This window comes from Telmatherina bonti (assembly GCF_933228915.1).
Source record: "Telmatherina bonti genome assembly, chromosome: 4".
Classification (NCBI taxonomy): Eukaryota; Metazoa; Chordata; class Actinopteri; order Atheriniformes; family Telmatherinidae; genus Telmatherina; species Telmatherina bonti.
This window is the reverse complement of record NC_136622.1, coordinates 35,103,541-35,121,914: the sequence shown is the minus strand read 5'-3', so window position 1 is coordinate 35,121,914 and position 18,374 is coordinate 35,103,541. Positions and strand designations below refer to the sequence as shown.

General features: G+C 54.2%; 1 protein-coding gene across 1 annotated transcript in view; it reads right to left on the bottom strand.

Annotated features, from left to right (window-relative positions):
• Nucleotides 1-7,122: 7,122 nt before the first annotated feature.
• The window catches only part of LOC306754575 (immunoglobulin superfamily member 21-like), a gene marked incomplete at both ends in the record, with an annotated part of 33,628 nt that continues 22,376 nt past the window's right edge, over nt 7,123-18,374 (bottom strand). The window contains 4 exons of the mRNA XM_079238593.1: nt 7,123-7,205; nt 11,696-11,734; nt 11,800-11,992; nt 12,470-12,570. Coding sequence (XP_079094719.1) covers nt 7,123-7,205; nt 11,696-11,734; nt 11,800-11,992; nt 12,470-12,570 — 416 coding nt within the window. The remainder of the gene's footprint in view (nt 7,206-11,695; nt 11,735-11,799; nt 11,993-12,469; nt 12,571-18,374) is intronic.

The window sequence follows — 18,374 nt, the reverse complement described above, 5'->3', positions numbered from 1 at the left end:
GACCAGTTTCCTGCAGGCTGGACCAGTTTCCTGCAGGCTGGACCAGTTTCCTGCAGACTGGACCAGTTTCCTGCAGGCTGGACCAGTTTCCTGCAGGCTGGACCAGTTTCCTGCAGACTGGACCAGTTCTCTGCAGACTGGACCAGTTTCCTGCAGGCTGGACCAGTTTCCTGCAGGCTGGACCAGTTTCCTGCAGACTGGACCAGTTTCCTGCAGGCTGGACCAGTTTCCTGCAGGCTGGACCAGTTTCCTGCAGGCTGGACCAGTTCTCTGCAGGCTGGACCAGTTTCCTGCAGGCTGGACCAGTTTCCTGCAGACTGGACCAGTTTCCTGCAGGCTGGACCAGTTCTCTGCAGACTGGACCAGTTTCCTGCAGGCTGGACCAGTTCTCTGCAGACTGGACCAGTTTCCTGCAGGCTGGACCAGTTTCCTGCAGACTGGACCAGTTTCCTGCAGGCTGGACCAGTTCTCTGCAGACTGGACCAGTTTCCTGCAGGCTGGACCAGTTCTCTGCAGACTGGACCAGTTTCCTGCAGGCTGGACCAGTTCTCTGCAGACTGGACCAGTTTCCTGCAGACTGGACCAGTTCTCTGCAGACTGGACCAGTTTCCTGCAGACTGGACCAGTTTCCTGCAGGCTGGACCAGTTTCCTGCAGACTGGACCAGTTTCCTGCAGGCTGGACCAGTCTCCTGCAGGCTGGACCAGTTCTCTGCAGACTGGACCAGTTCTCTGCAGACTGGACCAGTTTCCTGCAGGCTGGACCAGTTTCCTGCAGGCTGGACCAGTTTCCTGCAGGCTGGACCAGTTTCCTGCAGGCTGGACCAGTTCTCTGCAGACTGGACCAGTTTCCTGCAGGCTGGACCAGTTTCCTGCAGGCTGGACCAGTTTCCTGCAGGCTGGACCAGTTTCCTGCAGGCTGGACCAGTTTCCTGCAGACTGGACCAGTTTCCTGCAGGCTGGACCAGTTCTCTGCAGACTGGACCAGTTTCCTGCAGGCTGGACCAGTTTCCTGCAGACTGGACCAGTTTCCTGCAGACTGGACCAGTTCTCTGCAGACTGGACCAGTTTCCTGCAGGCTGGACCAGTTTCCTGCAGACTGGACCAGTTCTCTGCAGACTGGACCAGTTCTCTGCAGACTGGACCAGTTTCCTGCAGACTGGACCAGTTTCCTGCAGGCTGGACCAGTTTCCTGCAGACTGGACCAGTTCTCTGCAGACTGGACCAGTTTCCTGCAGGCTGGACCAGTTTCCTGCAGGCTGGACCAGTTTCCTGCAGACTGGACCAGTTTCCTGCAGGCTGGACCAGTTTCCTGCAGACTGGACCAGTTGTCTGCAGACTGGACCAGTTTCCTGCAGGCTGGACCAGTTTCCTGCAGACTGGACCAGTTTCCTGCAGACTGGACCAGTTCTCTGCAGGCTGGACCAGTTTCCTGCAGGCTGGACCAGTTTCCTGCAGGCTGGACCAGTTTCCTGCAGGCTGGACCAGTTTCCTGCAGACTGGACCAGTTTCCTGCAGGCTGGACCAGTTTCCTGCAGACTGGACCAGTTCTCTGCAGACTGGACCAGTTTCCTGCAGGCTGGACCAGTTTCCTGCAGGCTGGACCAGTTTCCTGCAGACTGGACCAGTTTCCTGCAGGCTGGACCAGTTTCCTGCAGACTGGACCAGTTTCCTGCAGACTGGACCAGTTCTCTGCAGACTGGACCAGTTTCCTGCAGGCTGGACCAGTTTCCTGCAGACTGGACCAGTTTCCTGCAGGCTGGACCAGTTCTCTGCAGACTGGACCAGTTTCCTGCAGACTGGACCAGTTCTCTGCAGACTGGACCAGTTTCCTGCAGGCTGGACCAGTTTCCTGCAGGCTGGACCAGTTTCCTGCAGACTGGACCAGTTTCCTGCAGACTGGACCAGTTTCCTGCAGGCTGGACCATTTTCCTGCAGGCTGGACCAGTTCTCTGCAGGCTGGACCAGTTTCCTGCAGACTGGACCAGTTTCCTGCAGGCTGGACCAGTTTCCTGCAGACTGGACCAGTTCTCTGCAGACTGGACCAGTTCTCTGCAGGCTCGACCAGTTTCCTGCAGACTGGACCAGTTCTCTGCAGACTGGACCAGTTTCCTGCAGACTGGACCAGTTTCCTGCAGGCTGGACCAGTTTCCTGCAGGCTGGACCAGTTTCCTGCAGACTGGACCAGTTTCCTGCAGGCTGGACCAGTTCTCTGCAGACTGGACCAGTTTCCTGCAGGCTGGACCAGTTCTCTGCAGACTGGACCAGTTTCCTGCAGGCTGGACCAGTTTCCTGCAGACTGGACCAGTTTCCTGCAGGCTGGACCAGTTCTCTGCAGACTGGACCAGTTTCCTGCAGGCTGGACCAGTTCTCTGCAGACTGGACCAGTTTCCTGCAGACTGGACCAGTTTCCTGCAGGCTGGACCAGTTTCCTGCAGACTGGACCAGTTTCCTGCAGACTGGACCAGTTTCCTGCAGGCTGGACCAGTTTCCTGCAGACTGGACCAGTTTCCTGCAGGCTGGACCAGTTTCCTGCAGGCTGGACCAGTTCTCTGCAGGCTGGTCCAGTTTCCTGCAGACTGGACCAGTTTCCTGCAGGCTGGACCAGTTTCCTGCAGGCTGGACCAGTTTCCTGCAGGCTGGACCAGTTTCCTGCAGACTGGACCAGTTCTCTGCAGACTGGACCAGTTCTCTGCAGACTGGACCAGTTTCCTGCAGGCTGGACCAGTTTCCTGCAGGCTGGACCAGTTTCCTGCAGACTGGACCAGTTTCCTGCAGGCTGGACCAGTTTCCTGCAGACTGGACCAGTTCTCTGCAGACTGGACCAGTTTCCTGCAGGCTGGACCAGTTTCCTGCAGACTGGACCAGTTTCCTGCAGACTGGACCAGTTCTCTGCAGGCTGGACCAGTTTCTTGCAGGCTGGACCAGTTTCCTGCAGGCTGGACCAGTTTCCTGCAGACTGGACCAGTTCTCTGCAGACTGGACCAGTTTCCTGCAGGCTGGACCAGTTTCCTGCAGACTGGACCAGTTTCCTGCAGACTGGACCAGTTCTCTGCAGGCTGGACCAGTTTCTTGCAGGCTGGACCAGTTTCCTGCAGGCTGGACCAGTTTCTTGCAGACTGGACCAGTTTCCTGCAGACTGGACCAGTTCTCTGCAGACTGGACCAGTTTCCTGCAGGCTGGACCAGTTTCCTGCAGGCTGGACCAGTTTCCTGCAGACTGGACCAGTTCTCTGCAGACTGGACCAGTTTCCTGCAGGCTGGACCAGTTTCCTGCAGGCTGGACCAGTTTCCTGCAGACTGGACCAGTTTCATGCAGACTGGACCAGTTTCCTGCAGGCTGGACCAGTTTCCTGCAGGCTGGACCAGTTTCCTGCAGGCTGGACCAGTTTCCTGCAGACTGGACCAGTTTCCTGCAGGCTGGACCAGTTTCCTGCAGACTGGACCAGTTCTCTGCAGACTGGACCAGTTCTCTGCAGGCTGGACCAGTTTCCTGCAGACTGGACCAGTTCTCTGCAGACTGGACCAGTTTCCTGCAGACTGGACCAGTTTCCTGCAGGCTGGACCAGTTTCCTGCAGACTGGACCAGTTTCCTGCAGGCTGGACCAGTTCTCTGCAGACTGGACCAGTTTCCTTCAGGCTGGACCAGTTCTCTGCAGACTGGACCATTTTCCTGCAGGCTGGACCTGTTTCCTGCAGGCTGGACCAGTTTCCTGCAGGCTGGACCAGTTTCCTGCAGACTGGACCAGTTTCCTGCAGACTGGACCAGTTTCCTGCAGACTGGACCAGTTTCCTGCAGGCTGGACCTGTTTCCTGCAGGCTGGACCAGTTTCCTGCAGGCTGGACCAGTTTCCTGCAGACTGGACCAGTTTCCTGCAGACTGGACCAGTTTCCTGCAGACTGGACCAGTTTCCTGCAGGCTGGACCAGTTTCCTGCAGACTGGACCAGTTTCCTGCAGGACCAGTTCTCTGCAGACTGGACCAGTTCTCTGCAGACTGGACCAGTTCTCTGCAGACTGGACCAGTTTCCTGCAGGCTGGACCAGTTTCCTGCAGGCTGGACCAGTTCTCTGCAGGCTGGACCAGTTTCCTGCAGACTGGACCAGTTCTCTGCAGACTGGACCAGTTCTCTGCAGGCTGGACCAGTTCTCTGCAGGCTGGACCAGTTTCCTGCAGACTGGACCAGTTTCCTGCAGACTGGACCAGTTCTCTGCAGACTGGACCAGTTCTCTGCAGGCTGGACCAGTTCTCTGCAGGCTGGACCAGTTTCCTGCAGACTGGACCAGTTCTCTGCAGACTGGACCAGTTTCCTGCAGACTGGACCAGTTCTCTGCAGACTGGACCAGTTCTCTGCAGGCTGGACCAGTTCTCTGCAGGCTGGACCAGTTTCCTGCAGACTGGACCAGTTCTCTGCAGGCTGGACCAGTTTCCTGCAGACTGGACCAGTTCTCTGCAGACTGGACCAGTTCTCTGCCGACTGGACCAGTTCTCTGCAGGCTGGACCAGTTTCCTGCAGACTGGACCAGTTCTCTGCAGACTGGACCAGTTTCCTGCAGGCTGGACCAGTTTCCTGCAGGCTGGACCAGTTCTCTGCAGGCTGGACCAGTTTCCTGCAGACTGGACCAGTTCTCTGCAGACTGGACCAGTTCTCTGCAGACTGGACCAGTTTCCTGCAGACTGGACCAGTTTCCTGCAGACTGGACCAGTTCTCTGCAGACTGGACCAGTTTCCTGCAGGCTGGACCAGTTTCCTGCAGGCTGGACCAGTTCTCTGCAGGCTGGACCAGTTTCCTGCAGACTGGACCAGTTCTCTGCAGACTGGACCAGTTCTCTGCAGACTGGACCAGTTTCCTGCAGGCTGGACCAGTTTCCTGCAGACTGGACCAGTTTCCTGCAGACTGGACCAGTTCTCTGCAGACTGGACCAGTTCTCTGCAGGCTGGACCAGTTCTCTGCAGGCTGGACCAGTTTCCTGCAGACTGGACCAGTTCTCTGCAGACTGGACCAGTTTCCTGCAGACTGGACCAGTTCTCTGCAGACTGGACCAGTTCTCTGCAGGCTGGACCAGTTCTCTGCAGGCTGGACCAGTTTCCTGCAGACTGGACCAGTTCTCTGCAGACTGGACCAGTTTCCTGCAGGCTGGACCAGTTTCCTGCCGACTGGACCAGTTCTCTGCCGACTGGACCAGTTTCCTGCAGACTGGACCAGTTCTCTGCAGGCTGGACCAGTTTCCTGCAGACTGGACCAGTTCTCTGCAGACTGGACCAGTTTCCTGCAGGCTGGACCAGTTTCCTGCAGGCTGGACCAGTTCTCTGCAGGCTGGACCAGTTTCCTGCAGACTGGACCAGTTCTCTGCAGACTGGACCAGTTCTCTGCAGACTGGACCAGTTTCCTGCAGACTGGACCAGTTTCCTGCAGACTGGACCAGTTCTCTGCAGACTGGACCAGTTTCCTGCAGGCTGGACCAGTTTCCTGCAGGCTGGACCAGTTCTCTGCAGGCTGGACCAGTTTCCTGCAGACTGGACCAGTTCTCTGCAGACTGGACCAGTTCTCTGCAGACTGGACCAGTTTCCTGCAGGCTGGACCAGTTTCCTGCAGACTGGACCAGTTTCCTGCAGGCTGGACCAGTTTCCTGCAGGCTGGACCAGTTTCCTGCAGACTGGACCAGTTCTCTGCAGACTGGACCAGTTTCCTGCAGGCTGGACCAGTTTCCTGCAGACTGGACCAGTTTCCTGCAGACTGGACCAGTTCTCTGCAGACTGGACCAGTTCTCTGCAGGCTGGACCAGTTTCCTGCAGACTGGACCAGTTCTCTGCAGACTGGACCAGTTCTCTGCAGACTGGACCAGTTTCCTGCAGGCTGGACCAGTTTCCTGCAGACTGGACCAGTTCTCTGCAGACTGGACCAGTTCTCTGCAGACTGGACCAGTTTCCTGCAGGCTGGACCAGAATCAGACTGACGGGTCGACATTCTTCAGCAGAACTCGACAACAAGCTGTTATTTCATCTGAATGTGTTGGAGCAGGGAGACACTGAAAACCTGTCGGACTGTGGACCCTCTGGGACCAGAACTGGACAGTCCATGGTCCACACGCACAAACCTTTTGCTGCTTGATGTTGTTTATTAATTTTTAAAGCTGAAATATTTCCAAAAGGAGAGAAATCTCCATCCTAATGACTCGGGACCTGACCTGTAGACTGCAGGTCTAAACCGTTCCAGTCCACATGTCAGGTCGTCGTTTACAGATGAAGGTTTCAGATGTTAGAATTCATCATGATTCAGCAGCAGGAAGGAAGAGAAGGATCAGCGTGATGAGACTGCAGCTCCCTGTCGGCTTCAGGAGTCACCTCCACCTTCCCCTGTGTCCACGCCTCCATCATCATCATCATCATCAGGAGGAAGATGTAAACACTGCATGATGGTGTGTGTCCTGTCCCAGTTAGAGAGTTAATGGGAACGTAGAGCAGGACACAGGCCTGACGACTCGCCATCCTCCCGATGACCCCTGCAGCGTAAAGCCTCAGTTCACTCAGACTACTGATAGGATCTAAAAAGCAGAGAAGAAGAAGCAGCTTCTGTTTGTATCCTGATGCATCGAACTCATCGTACCAGGCTGAAATTCTCCAACTATATATTTCTATATGATGTAATAATGCATCAGAGCGTGTGTCCACCTCCTCACACACACACACACACACACACACACACTTCCTTTATAAATCCCAGTGTGTGTGTGTGTGTGTGTGTGTGTGTGTGTGTGTGTGTGTGTAGGTTTCTGGGTGCTTCTAGTCGCTGGAGTAAAAGGGTTAAATAATCCTGTTTCAGTATCGGCACAGCAGAGGAGCAGAAGAAGAGTTTTGTCGTCTTCTGAGACGTGCAGAGAAACGGACGCTCTTCAGGAAGTGGAAGCTCTCCCTTCATGCAGACTCCACAGGAGGAGCCATCTGGTCCAGGATCAGCATGAGAATCTGGTGCTGATTGGCCACAAACGGAGTCGTCATCCTCCAATAGCGTCGCAGCATGAAGAGGCTCCGGAGTCGGATGCTGGATCAGCAGGTAGGTGTTTCCTCCTGATGGAGGCTCAGCGACTGGCAGGCGGGGCGCGGTGCTGGTCTGGGGTCAGCAGGGTCATGTCAGCTGGCAGGTGAATATCAGCAGCAGCAGGGAGGACTTTACCAGGATGGAGTGTTGCCGGGCGCCCGCGTTGATGGCTGCACACAAGCAGGAAGCACAGGATTTAGTTTTGCTTGTTAAAAACAAGGAAATATTCCCTGCAGCCCCCACCCAGGTGCCACGCCCAGAGCAGGGATGCACCGATATCTAAATATCTGCCGATACCAGATGTGTTTATGTGAACATTATTGTAAAGATGGTTATTATTTCTGTTATAACTAGGTTGACCAGATCTTCTCTCACCAAATGTGGGACAAAGTGAGATTCCACTCTGTCCTGACAAAGTTTTTAAAAATAAACTTTATATTCTGCTCTTTGGTAATAAAATCACTATCCAAACATAACCGGTTATTATATTTTGTTTTTATTGAAATTTAAGTTCTCTGACAAAGGGAAACAGTAAAAGCTTGCACACTATTTCCTTGTTTGTTTCACGTTATAAAGAATCAATCAGAATGAGCAGTCGAGGCTTCATCAGGAACATGTCCATTGACTGGGAAGCCTCCCTCTGAGTGGCGCCTTTTTTATCTGACTCTTGGATTTTTGGAGCCGTTTCACGTCATGTTCTCCACCGTGAGACATAGAAATATTACAAACATCACAAAATACCCTCACAGTCTCCTGGAACAGGTTTAACCCAGGAATATCTGCTTTCCCAGTCTTTGTTGTAACAAAACTTTCTTTTCTTCTTCGCTGCGGTCGTCTCCCTGTCCTCCATGATCAATCAGTTGTTTTTCTATTGATTTATTTTCGTTAGTTACATCCTAGATGTGCATTAAGTCCCGCCTCCTAGTTTGATTGACACGAGTGTCAATTTGTAAAAGTCAGTTTTGTTTTGTTTGTTTTTTTTTCCTTCACAAAGAGTGAAGCCTGGTCGTAACGATGCGGGACATCCGTTTTGTGAGACGTGTGAAAAGCAGAAATGCGGGACGATCCCACACAAAGCGTGACATCTGGCCTCCTTAGTCATAACTGTGTCAGATTTCATTAGGTTGTTATAAATGACCCATCCTTTCTAAAGTTACCTCACCAATACAAACATGATAACATTACAGATCCAACAATTTCAACAAGTTTTATTCGGATTTGGCACATTTTACCTAAATACAACTATAAATGTGAGGTTTTCAAACAAAGATCTGCTTTTAGTGTAACAAGAAATGTCACATTTTAACATTCAAGGCATTAATTTCTTTTAAAACGTGTCCGAAGCATGTAATCATACACACCTGCGCTGGCTTGACTAGTGTGGTATCAGTACACTTTTATTAATACCAAATCTGAGTACACATGCTTGGAATTGACCGATACTGGTATCAGTATCGGTGCATCCCGACCCCAGAGTATCAAATTCTAACAAATATTCAGCATAAACAGGCTTTTACTTTGGTAGAACTCAACTATCCAAGTGGAAGTGAATGCAGCTTGTAAAAGATGTGGCTCTACGTCAACATGCATGTTTATACTGCATCATTTCACCAATATGCTTTGGTTGGTGGTAAAGTTTGTCTGTCTGGACCGCTACAGGACGGAAACATCATCAAACTACCAGATGTGACAGATGTGCAAACTTAAACAGCTGATGATGAAAAAAAAGGTCAAATGTTTTGTGATTTGGCTCAAAGCAAGTTTTTCTTGTTATTGAATAATTCAAAGTGTTTGTGCAGCGGTGATTAAAGGCAGAGCAGGATCATCCTGAGAAAACTGACACATTTCAGGTTATTTTCTTGCTAATTTGACCTTATTTGTACATGAAATTGGCTAATATAACCATAATGACCAGTAATCTCTCTCTAGTAACGGTTCCAGTAAATGCTGCATCGTGTAAAAAGTCTTCCTGAGTGCAGAATCTGGAGGCTAGACAAGGAAAATGTCTGTAAAGGATTCTGGTGACTTTAAGTTGACCTGAAGTCTTTCCACCGTCACTGTCACTAAGGTCACCGACTCGTGCACTTGAATGCATCATTTATTGGAACTCGAACAGGCGTCAGCATCTCAGGCCAAACTCCAGCTGAGTGGGTTTTACTAGACTCTTTCTACTGGCGACGTTCTCAAAAATAAACATGGCTCAAACCAGCGGAGCTCAAGCTTTTACAGCCGCTTGCCAACAGGCAAAGCAGGCTGGGGTCCTGAGCCAGAAGGGGGTCTGCAGGACCGCATGGACAGGAGAGAGCTGCTTCATAAAGATGAGAAGTTTTCTAACTGGCAGTGATAAAACCAAGATGTTTAGAGAGTAAACCAGGACAGTGGTAAGTCGTGCAGATAATCCAGAAGCTAATCCAGCTCAGAGGCTGAGAATAAAAACATAACTTGGATCAAATTAAAGTTGTTCTGTACATCTTAAATGTAGACATAACAATGTTAAATGATAGAATTCAGACACAAAGAGCAGATATGTGCAACTAAAGTATACATGGACAATGTATTTTCATGTCCAGCAGGCTTCATGCTGCTTCTGTTTGCTCTGTATTCGCTCTAAATGTAATCCTAAAGGGTCATGATGCAGGTTTCACCATAGTTTAATATAAATCTCATTGCTTCTGTGTAGTTAAATAGAAACAGTAAAAATGAAGTAGAAGCTGAGTAGAACTGAAAGCCATGGAAGAACATTTAAAAGTTGCATCTCAGTGCTGTAGAAACGATGCTTTTAACCGGCTTCCAGGAGCATCTGGCCTTGTGTTGAAGGTTATTTTACACGGTTTGCAGAACTCCTCGGCTCATCTAACATGACTAGATGTTTTAGATCTGCTGATCCACTGCTGTCAACTCGTCTACAGCAGTAAGATGGGGTGGTCGGGCTTTTTCCTGTAGCTCCGAAGCTTTGGGATCGCCTTCCTGAGATATCTTCAAGGCTAAAGTAGAAACTCATTTATTTTCTAAGCCTTTGGGTGTTTCTTAGTCTTCCTAAAAAGTTTAATTTTTATGATCATTTTTACTGGATCTGTTTTTTTTTTGTGCTTTGATTCTGAAAATGCAGTACTTTGGTTGTTTTTGTTTTGTTTTTTTTAAATGTGCTATGGAAATAAATTCAAGCTTTGAGGGGAGGTCCTGAAGAGGAAGAGAGAAATGTCAATTTGTGTGGCTTGAGATTAAACAGCTGTCTGCTGCTCTCTGAACCACAACAGCCTCCTTAATCTGTAACTGTTTTTTTTTTATTTGTAAGTAATTGTAATTGTGACGTTGCTGAAACTGATACTTTCTTCTGCCTCTTGACAGGACTCCCTTTAAAAAGAGGGTTTTAATCTCAATGGGACTTTGGTGTAATAAAGAAAATTCTATTCTATTCTATTCTATTCTGCAGTCATTTAGCAGACGCTTTTCTCCAAAGCGAATTGCATCTGATGCTTGTCAGACTGCTGCGAGTCCAGTTGGAAGCAGGTGTTGCCATGTAGAACTGTGTGAAGTAAATTATTTTTATTATTTTTATTATTATTATTATTAATAATAATATTTTAGGAATTGCACTTGGAGCTTTTTGCAGGATCTTATCTGTTGCTTTGCACGTTTTCTTTTTTAATTTTTGTGCAACAGTGAATTTCTCTTCTGTTTGGTGAATTGTCGCCACCTTGTGGTGGAAGTGATGCACTACAACCAGATGTTGACAGTCGCATCAAGCTGCAGAAACTTTTTCATTTCTCATTTAAATGGTTTTTGGCTTGAAAGTGATCATCCATCCATCCATCCATCCATCCATCCATCCATCCATCTTCTGCCGCTTATCCGGGGTCGGGCCGTGGGGGCAGCAGCCTAAGCAGGGAAGCCCAGACTTCCCTCTACCCAGCCACATTTGCCAACTCTGCGGGGGGGATCCCGAGGCGTTCCCAGGCCAGCCGAGAGATGTAATCCCTCCAGCGTGTCCTGGGTCTTCCCCGGGGTCTCCTCCCAGAGGGATGTGCCTGGAACACCTCACCAGGGAGGTCCAGGAGGCATCCTGACCAGATGCCCGAGCCACCTCAACTGGTTCCTCTCGATGCGAAGGAGCAGCGGCTCTACTCTGAGCCCCTCCCGGATGACTGAGCTCCTCACCCTATCTCTAAGGGAGAGCCCGGCCACCCTGCGGAGGAAACTCATTTCAGCCGCCTGTATACGAGATCTGGTTCTTTCGGTCACGACCCACAGCTCATGACCATAGGTGAGGGTAGGAACGTAGATCGACTGGTAAATCGAGAGCTTTGCCTTCTGGCTCAGCTCCTTCTTCACCACGACAGACCGGCGCAGAGTCCGCATTACTGCAGACGCCGCACCGATCCGTCTGTCGACCTCACGCTCCATCCTTCCCTCACTCGTGAACAAGACCCCGAGATATTTAAACTCCTCCACTTGAGGCAGGACCTCACTCCCGACCCGGAGAGGGCAATCCACCCTATTCCGGCTGAGGACCATGGTCTCAGATTTTGAGGTGCTGATTGAAAGTGATCATCCATACATAATTAAATATAAGAAATATGTCATATTTCTTGGTGAGTTTTGATCATTTAGTTGTAATTTTTATATTTTTGCACCACACACACGTCAACATTGAACTTACGTATATAATGCTCCTTTTCCTTCTTCAGTCTTGGGTTGTCTGTAGGACAAAATCAGTGTGTGAATAAGGAGTCGGTGGAGTTGATCTAACAGATATCGACTCACCAAACACGATGAGGCGGGTGTGTGTGTCTGTGGAGCCCAGCGGGTTCTGCGCTGTGCAGCGGAACATGGACCCATTGAGCTCAGCAGGAACCCTCTCCAGCACCAGCTCCCTTCCATCGTGCTTCTCTCTGCCATCCAGCAAGCTTCCACCAACCCTGGTCCAGGTGAACATGGGCTCAGGGAAGACTTCAGTCTGTGCAAATGAGATTTGGACTTTAGATGTTGTTCTGCTCTGCCAGCAGACACACAGAGCATCAGAGCTGATCGCATCTCAGCTCCTAACACTTCTGGTAACATTTCTACCCAGGAGGCCCAAATCTGCACGGCTGGCTGGCATATTCTCGGAAAGGATCATGTGCACGGCCATGAGAGCATCTTCAGATCAGCCCTAATCTGCTTATTCAAGAAACTGCAACAACAGTCATAATCTCTGCAGTCCTGTAACCTGCTTTGAAGCATTTTAACACCATTCAGCCGCAAATCTATAACAAACAGAGCGGCGCTCTTTAAGAGATTTAGCATGCCACACAGCCGGTGACAACATGGAAGCTGGATGTCACAGAGAACACGAAGAAACTGAAGACAGGAAGCAAAGCCTTCAATCCAAAACCTCGCTTTCCACTTCACTGTTAAATCCTCTGGTGGAGGAGTGTGTGTGTCAGAAACTCACTGCAGAGGGTCCGAGCTGGAAGCCCTGGACGGTGATCCGCACCGTGTCGCCCACCTTGGCCCTGCTGGGCGTCATGGTTAACCTGGGGCCCCTGGGAGCAGCTGAAGGAAGAGTCAGACAGCATGTTGGATCACATGAAGACTCCTGCTGCGCTGCATGATCAGGATCATCCTGATTAATTCCTGTTAAACTCACAGATGATTTTTTGTCTGTCTTTCATGTTTGCTCTGGTTTTTAGTGTCTGCTGTCATTATCTGACCAGCTGAGTCAGAAATAACAGGAACCTGTGTGTGACACCTACCTGTAGCTTGTAGTCTACGCGTGTGTGTGTGTGTGTGTGATGTGTTAGACTACAGCTAAATGGGCTGACTGGTCTTCATGGTTTGTTCGCTGCTCTGTGTGAGTTTAAATCGTCGCAGTTAAATGTTGGCAGCCCAGAGCAGCTGTGCATTAGTTAACACATCTAATTCCTGCTGTGGAGAATAAATCCAGCCACTCGCTCCATCAGAATTAATCATCAGAAAGGGTTTGTTCACATGGAGGAGCGGAGTTAAGCTGCATGTCGGGAGGGGATGGAAGTGTGTTCTTTTGTTTGTCATGTCCATCTCCCCCCCATCTCCCCTCCACCTCACCCCCATCTCCCCCCATCTCCCCTCCACCTCACCCCCATCTCCCCCCATCTCCCCCCCATCTCCCCTCCACCTCACCCCCATCTCCCCCCATCTCCCCTCCACCTCACCCCCATCTCCCCTTCACCTCCCCCCCATCTCCCCCCCATCTCCCCTCCACCTCCCCCCATCTCCCCCCCATCTCCCCTCCACCTCACCCCATCTCCCCTCCACCTCGATGATTTATGGAGGGGAGATGGAGGGGAGATGGGGGGAGATGGGGGGAGGTGGGGGGAGGTGGGGGGGAGATGGAGGGGAGGTGGAGGGGAGGTGGGGGGGAGATGGGGGGGAGGTGAAGGGGAGATGGGGTGAGGTGGAGGGGAGATGGGGGGGAGATGGGGGGAGGTGGAGGGGAGATGGGGGGGAGATGGGGGTGAGGTGGAGGGGAGATGGGGGGAGATGGAGGGGAGATGGGGGGGAGATGGAGGGGAGGTGGAGGGGAGATGGAGGGGAGGTGGGGGGGAGGTGGAGGGGAGATGGGGGGAGATGGGGGGAGATGGAGGGGAGGTGGGGGGAGATGGGGGGAGATGGAGGGGAGGTGGGGGGGAGATGGAGGGGAGGTGGAGGGGAGGTGGGGGGGAGGTGGAGGGGAGATGGGGGGAGGTGGAGGGGAGATGGGGGGGAGGTGAAGGGGAGATGGGGGGAGATGGGGGGAGATGGGGGGGAGGTGGAGGGGAGGTGGAGGGGAGATGGGGGGGAGATGGGGGGGAGGTGGAGGGGAGGTGGGGGGGAGATGGAGGGGAGATGGGGGGGAGGTGAAGGGGAGATGGGGTGAGGTGGAGGGGAGATGGGGGGGAGATGGGGGGAGGTGGAGGGGAGATGGGGGGGAGATGGGGGTGAGGTGGAGGGGAGATGGGGGGAGATGGGGGGAGATGGAGGGGAGATGGGGGGGAGATGGAGGGGAGGTGGAGGGGAGATGGAGGGGAGGTGGGGGGGAGGTGGGGGGGAGATGGGGGGAGGTGGGGGGGAGATGGAGGGGAGATGGGGGGGGTGGAGGGGAGATGGAGGGGAGATGGGGGGAGGTGGGGGGGAGATGGAGGGGAGATGGGGGGAGATGGGGGGAGATGGAGGGGAGGTGGGGGGGAGATGGAGGGGAGGTGGAGGGGAGGTGGAGGGGAGGTGGGGGGGAGGTGGAGGGGAGATGGGGGGAGGTGGAGGGGAGATGGGGGGGAGGTGAAGGGGAGATGGGGGGAGATGGGGGGAGATGGGGGGGAGGTGGAGGGGAGGTGGAGGGGAGATGGGGGGGAGATGGGGGGGAGGTGGAGGGGAGGTGGGGGGGAGATGGAGGGGAGATGGGGGGGAGGTGAAGGGGAGGTGGAGGGGAGATGGGGGTGAGGTGGAGGGGAGATGGGGGGGAGATGGGGGGGAGGTGGAGGGGAGATGGGGGTGAGGTGGAGGGGAGATGGGGGGGAGATGGGGGGAGGTGGAGGGGAGATGGGGGGAGATGGGGGGGAGGTGGAGGGGAGATGGGGGGGAGATGGGGGGGAGGTGGAGGGGAGGTGGGGGGAGATGGGGGGAGATGGGGGTGAGGTGGAGGGGAGATGGGGGGAGATGGGGGGAGATGGAGGGGAGATGGGGGGAGATGGAGGGGAGATGGGGGGGAGGTGGAGGGGAGGTGGAGGGGAGATGGGGGGAGGTGGGGGGGAGATGGAGGGGAGATGGGGGGGAGGTGGAGGGGAGATGGGGGGAGGTGGGGGGGAGATGGAGGGGAGGTGGAGGGGAGGTGGGGGGGAGATGGGGGGGAGATGGAGGGGAGATGGAGGGGAGATGGGGGGGAGGTGGAGGGGAGGTGGGGGGAGGTGGAGGGGAGGTGGGGGGGAGATGGAGGGGAGATGGGGGGGAGATGGGGGGGAGATGGAGGGGAGATGGGGGGGTGGAGGGGAGATGGAGGGGAGGTGGGGGGGAGATGGAGGGGAGGTGGGGGGGAGATGGGGGGGGAGATGGAGGGGAGATGGGGGGGAGATGGAGGGGAGATGGGGGGAGGTGGGGGGGAGATGGAGGGGAGATGGGGGGAGATGGGGGGAGATGGAGGGGAGGTGGGGGGGAGATGGAGGGGAGGAGGGGGGGAGATGGAGGGGAGATGGAGGGGAGGTGGGGGGGAGATGGAGGGGGAGGTGGAGGGGAGATGGGGGGAGGTGAAGGGGAGATGGGGGGAGATGGGGGGGAGGTGGAGGGGAGGTGGAGGGGAGATGGGGGGGGAGATGGGGGGGAGGTGGAGGGGAGGTGGAGGGGAGATGGGGGGGAGGTGGAGGGGAGGTGGAGGGGAGATGGGGGGGAGATGGGGGGGAGGTGGAGGGGAGATGGGGGGGAGGTGGAGGGGAGATGGGGGGGAGGTGAAGGGGAGATGGGGGGAGATGGGGGGGAGGTGGAGGGGAGGTGGAGGGGAGATGGGGGGAGGTGGAGGGGAGATGGAGGGGGAGGTGGAGGGGAGATGGGGGGGAGGTGAAGGGGAGATGGGGGGAGATGGGGGGGAGGTGGAGGGGAGGTGGAGGGGAGATGGGGGGGAGATGGGGGGGAGGTGGAGGGGAGGTGGGGGGGAGGTGGAGGGGAGGTGGAGGGGAGATGGGGGGGAGGTGGAGGGGAGATGGGGGGAGGTGGAGGGGAGGTGGGGGGGAGATGGAGGGGAGATGGGGGGGAGGTGAAGGGGAGATGGGGGGGAGATGGAGGGGAGATGGGGGGAGATGGGGGGGAGGTGGAGGGGAGGTGGAGGGGAGATGGGGGGAGGTGGAGGGGAGATGGGGTGAGGTGGAGGGGAGATGGGGGGGAGATGGGGGGGAGGTGAAGGGGAGATGGAGGGGAGATGGGGGGAGATGGGGGGGAGGTGGAGGGGAGGTGGAGGGGAGATGGGGGGGAGGTGGAGGGGAGATGGGGGGAGGTGGAGGGGAGATGGGGTGAGGTGGAGGGGAGATGGGGGGGAGATGGGGGGGAGGTGAAGGGGAGATGGGGGTGAGGTGGAGGGGAGATGGGGGTGAGGTGGAGGGGAGATGGGGGGAGATGGGGGTGAGGTGGAGGGGAGATGGGGGGAGATGGGGGGAGATGGGGGTGAGGTGGAGGGGAGATGGGGGGAGATGGGGGTGAGGTGGAGGGGAGGTGGGGGGGAGGTGGAGGGGAGATGGGGTGAGGTGGAGGGGAGATGGGGGGGAGATGGGGGGGAGGTGAAGGGGAGATGGGGGTGAGGTGGAGGGGAGATGGGGGTGAGGTGGAGGGGAGATGGGGGGAGATGGGGGGAGATGGGGGTGAGGTGGAGGGGAGATGGGGGGGAGGTGGAGGGGAGATGGGGTGAGGTGGAGGGGAGATGGGGGGGAGATGGGGGGGAGGTGAAGGGGAGATGGGGGTGAGGTGGAGGGGAGATGGGGGGAGATGGGGGTGAGGTGGAGGGGAGATGGGGGGAGATGGGGGGAGATGGGGGTGAGGTGGAGGGGAGATGGGGGGAGATGGGGGTGAGGTGGAGGGGAGGTGGGGGGGAGGTGGAGGGGAGATGGGGGTGAGGTGGAGGGGAGATGGGGGGGAGATGGGGGTGAGGTGGAGGGGAGATGGGGGTGAGGTGGAGGGGAGATGGGGGGAGATGGGGGGGAGGTGGGGGGGAGGTGGGGGGAGATGGGGGGAGATGGGGGGGAGATGGGGGTGAGGTGGAGGGGAGATGGGGGTGAGGTGGAGGGGAGATGGGGGGGAGATGGGGGGAGATGGGGGGGAGATGGGGGTGAGGTGGAGGGGAGATGGGGGGAGATGGGGGGGAGGTGGGGGGGAGGTGGGGGGAGATGGGGGGAGATGGGGGTGAGGTGGAGGGGAGATGGGGGGAGATGGGGGTGAGGTGGGGGGGAGGTGGGGGGAGATGGGGGGAGATGGGGGTGAGGTGGGGGGGAGATGGGGGGGAGGTGGGGGGGAGGTGGGGGGAGATGGGGGGAGATGGGGGTGAGGTGGGGGGGAGGTGGGGGGAGATGGGGGGAGATGGGGGTGAGGTGGGGGGGAGGTGGAGGGGAGATGGGGGGGAGGTGGAGGGGAGGTGGAGGGGAGATGGGGGGAGATGGGGGGGAGATGGGGGAGCATCACAAACTGAAATGAGGAGATTTCAAGTCACGACCATTAAAAAAAACCATGAAAAAGTTTACTTGGTTAAGTTTAGGATAACAACTACCTGGTTAGGATTAGGCACAAACACACTAAAGTCACATTAAACCTTTTATGTTTGCTGTCATAAATGTCTGATTTATCATTTCTGGCTTTTGTTTCTTTTTTTATCTCATTGATTTATTGAATTTACTTATTTCCATCCTTTTACTCTTATTTTTTCATTTTTTTAAAATTAATTCTTATTTACTAATTGTTAGTAATTTATTTGAAAATGAATTTTACTTTGATTTGTTTTTTCCTTTTTTACATTTTTTACCTGAACATTTCATGTATTTATTTTGTTTTAATTTAAATGAACCCAAATTCATGCGTTAATGGGTAAAAAGGTGGCACTGTGGATGTTTTCTGAGTTATATGTCAGTTAATCTAAGACGTCCTTGTTGTGAAAGTCTGCAGAGGACTTTTAACGAAACTCATTTGATTCAGGTGTGTTGCAGCAGGGATGCATCTAGAAGTTGCAGGATGGTGGATGTGGAGGAGCATGCTTGGCCACCTCTGAGATAAACTTGATTAAGGAAACGCAACATGCAGGTTTGGAGAGTTATGTTTCCTGTGTATTTATGTTTGAGCTACTAAAGCAACTCCACCTCAACGATGTGAGAGATGCCAACATCTGCTGGGACTTCGGGAGAAGGATCTCGTATCCAGAGAGAGATAACTGCTGCAAGGGAGTCAACACCTGATAGTACAGAGCCCTGCCAGAGCTGAGGGGGATAGTTTGACCTGGAGATGCCGTAAGTAACATGAATGTTATAAGTTACTCCCACATTTCCCACAAGGTGGTGACATTGTTTTGCTCAGTGTGTTTACACTCTGCATGTTTGTTGAGAGGGTCTCGGCTGCAGACTGAAGAATAAGGCGGGGTTGGATATTGGATGGGGCTGGATGTTCAACCTCACCCTCTCAATATTTTAATTGGTGGCCATTGCTGAACCCTAACTCTACCCCCTAACACCCATTGCCCATGTAACCACGCCCACTTGACATCCAACTCCGCCCAATATCTGACCCCGCCCCATTCTCCAGGCGGGGAGAATGGGGCGGGGTATATATATATATATATATATATATATATATATATATATATATATATATATATATATATA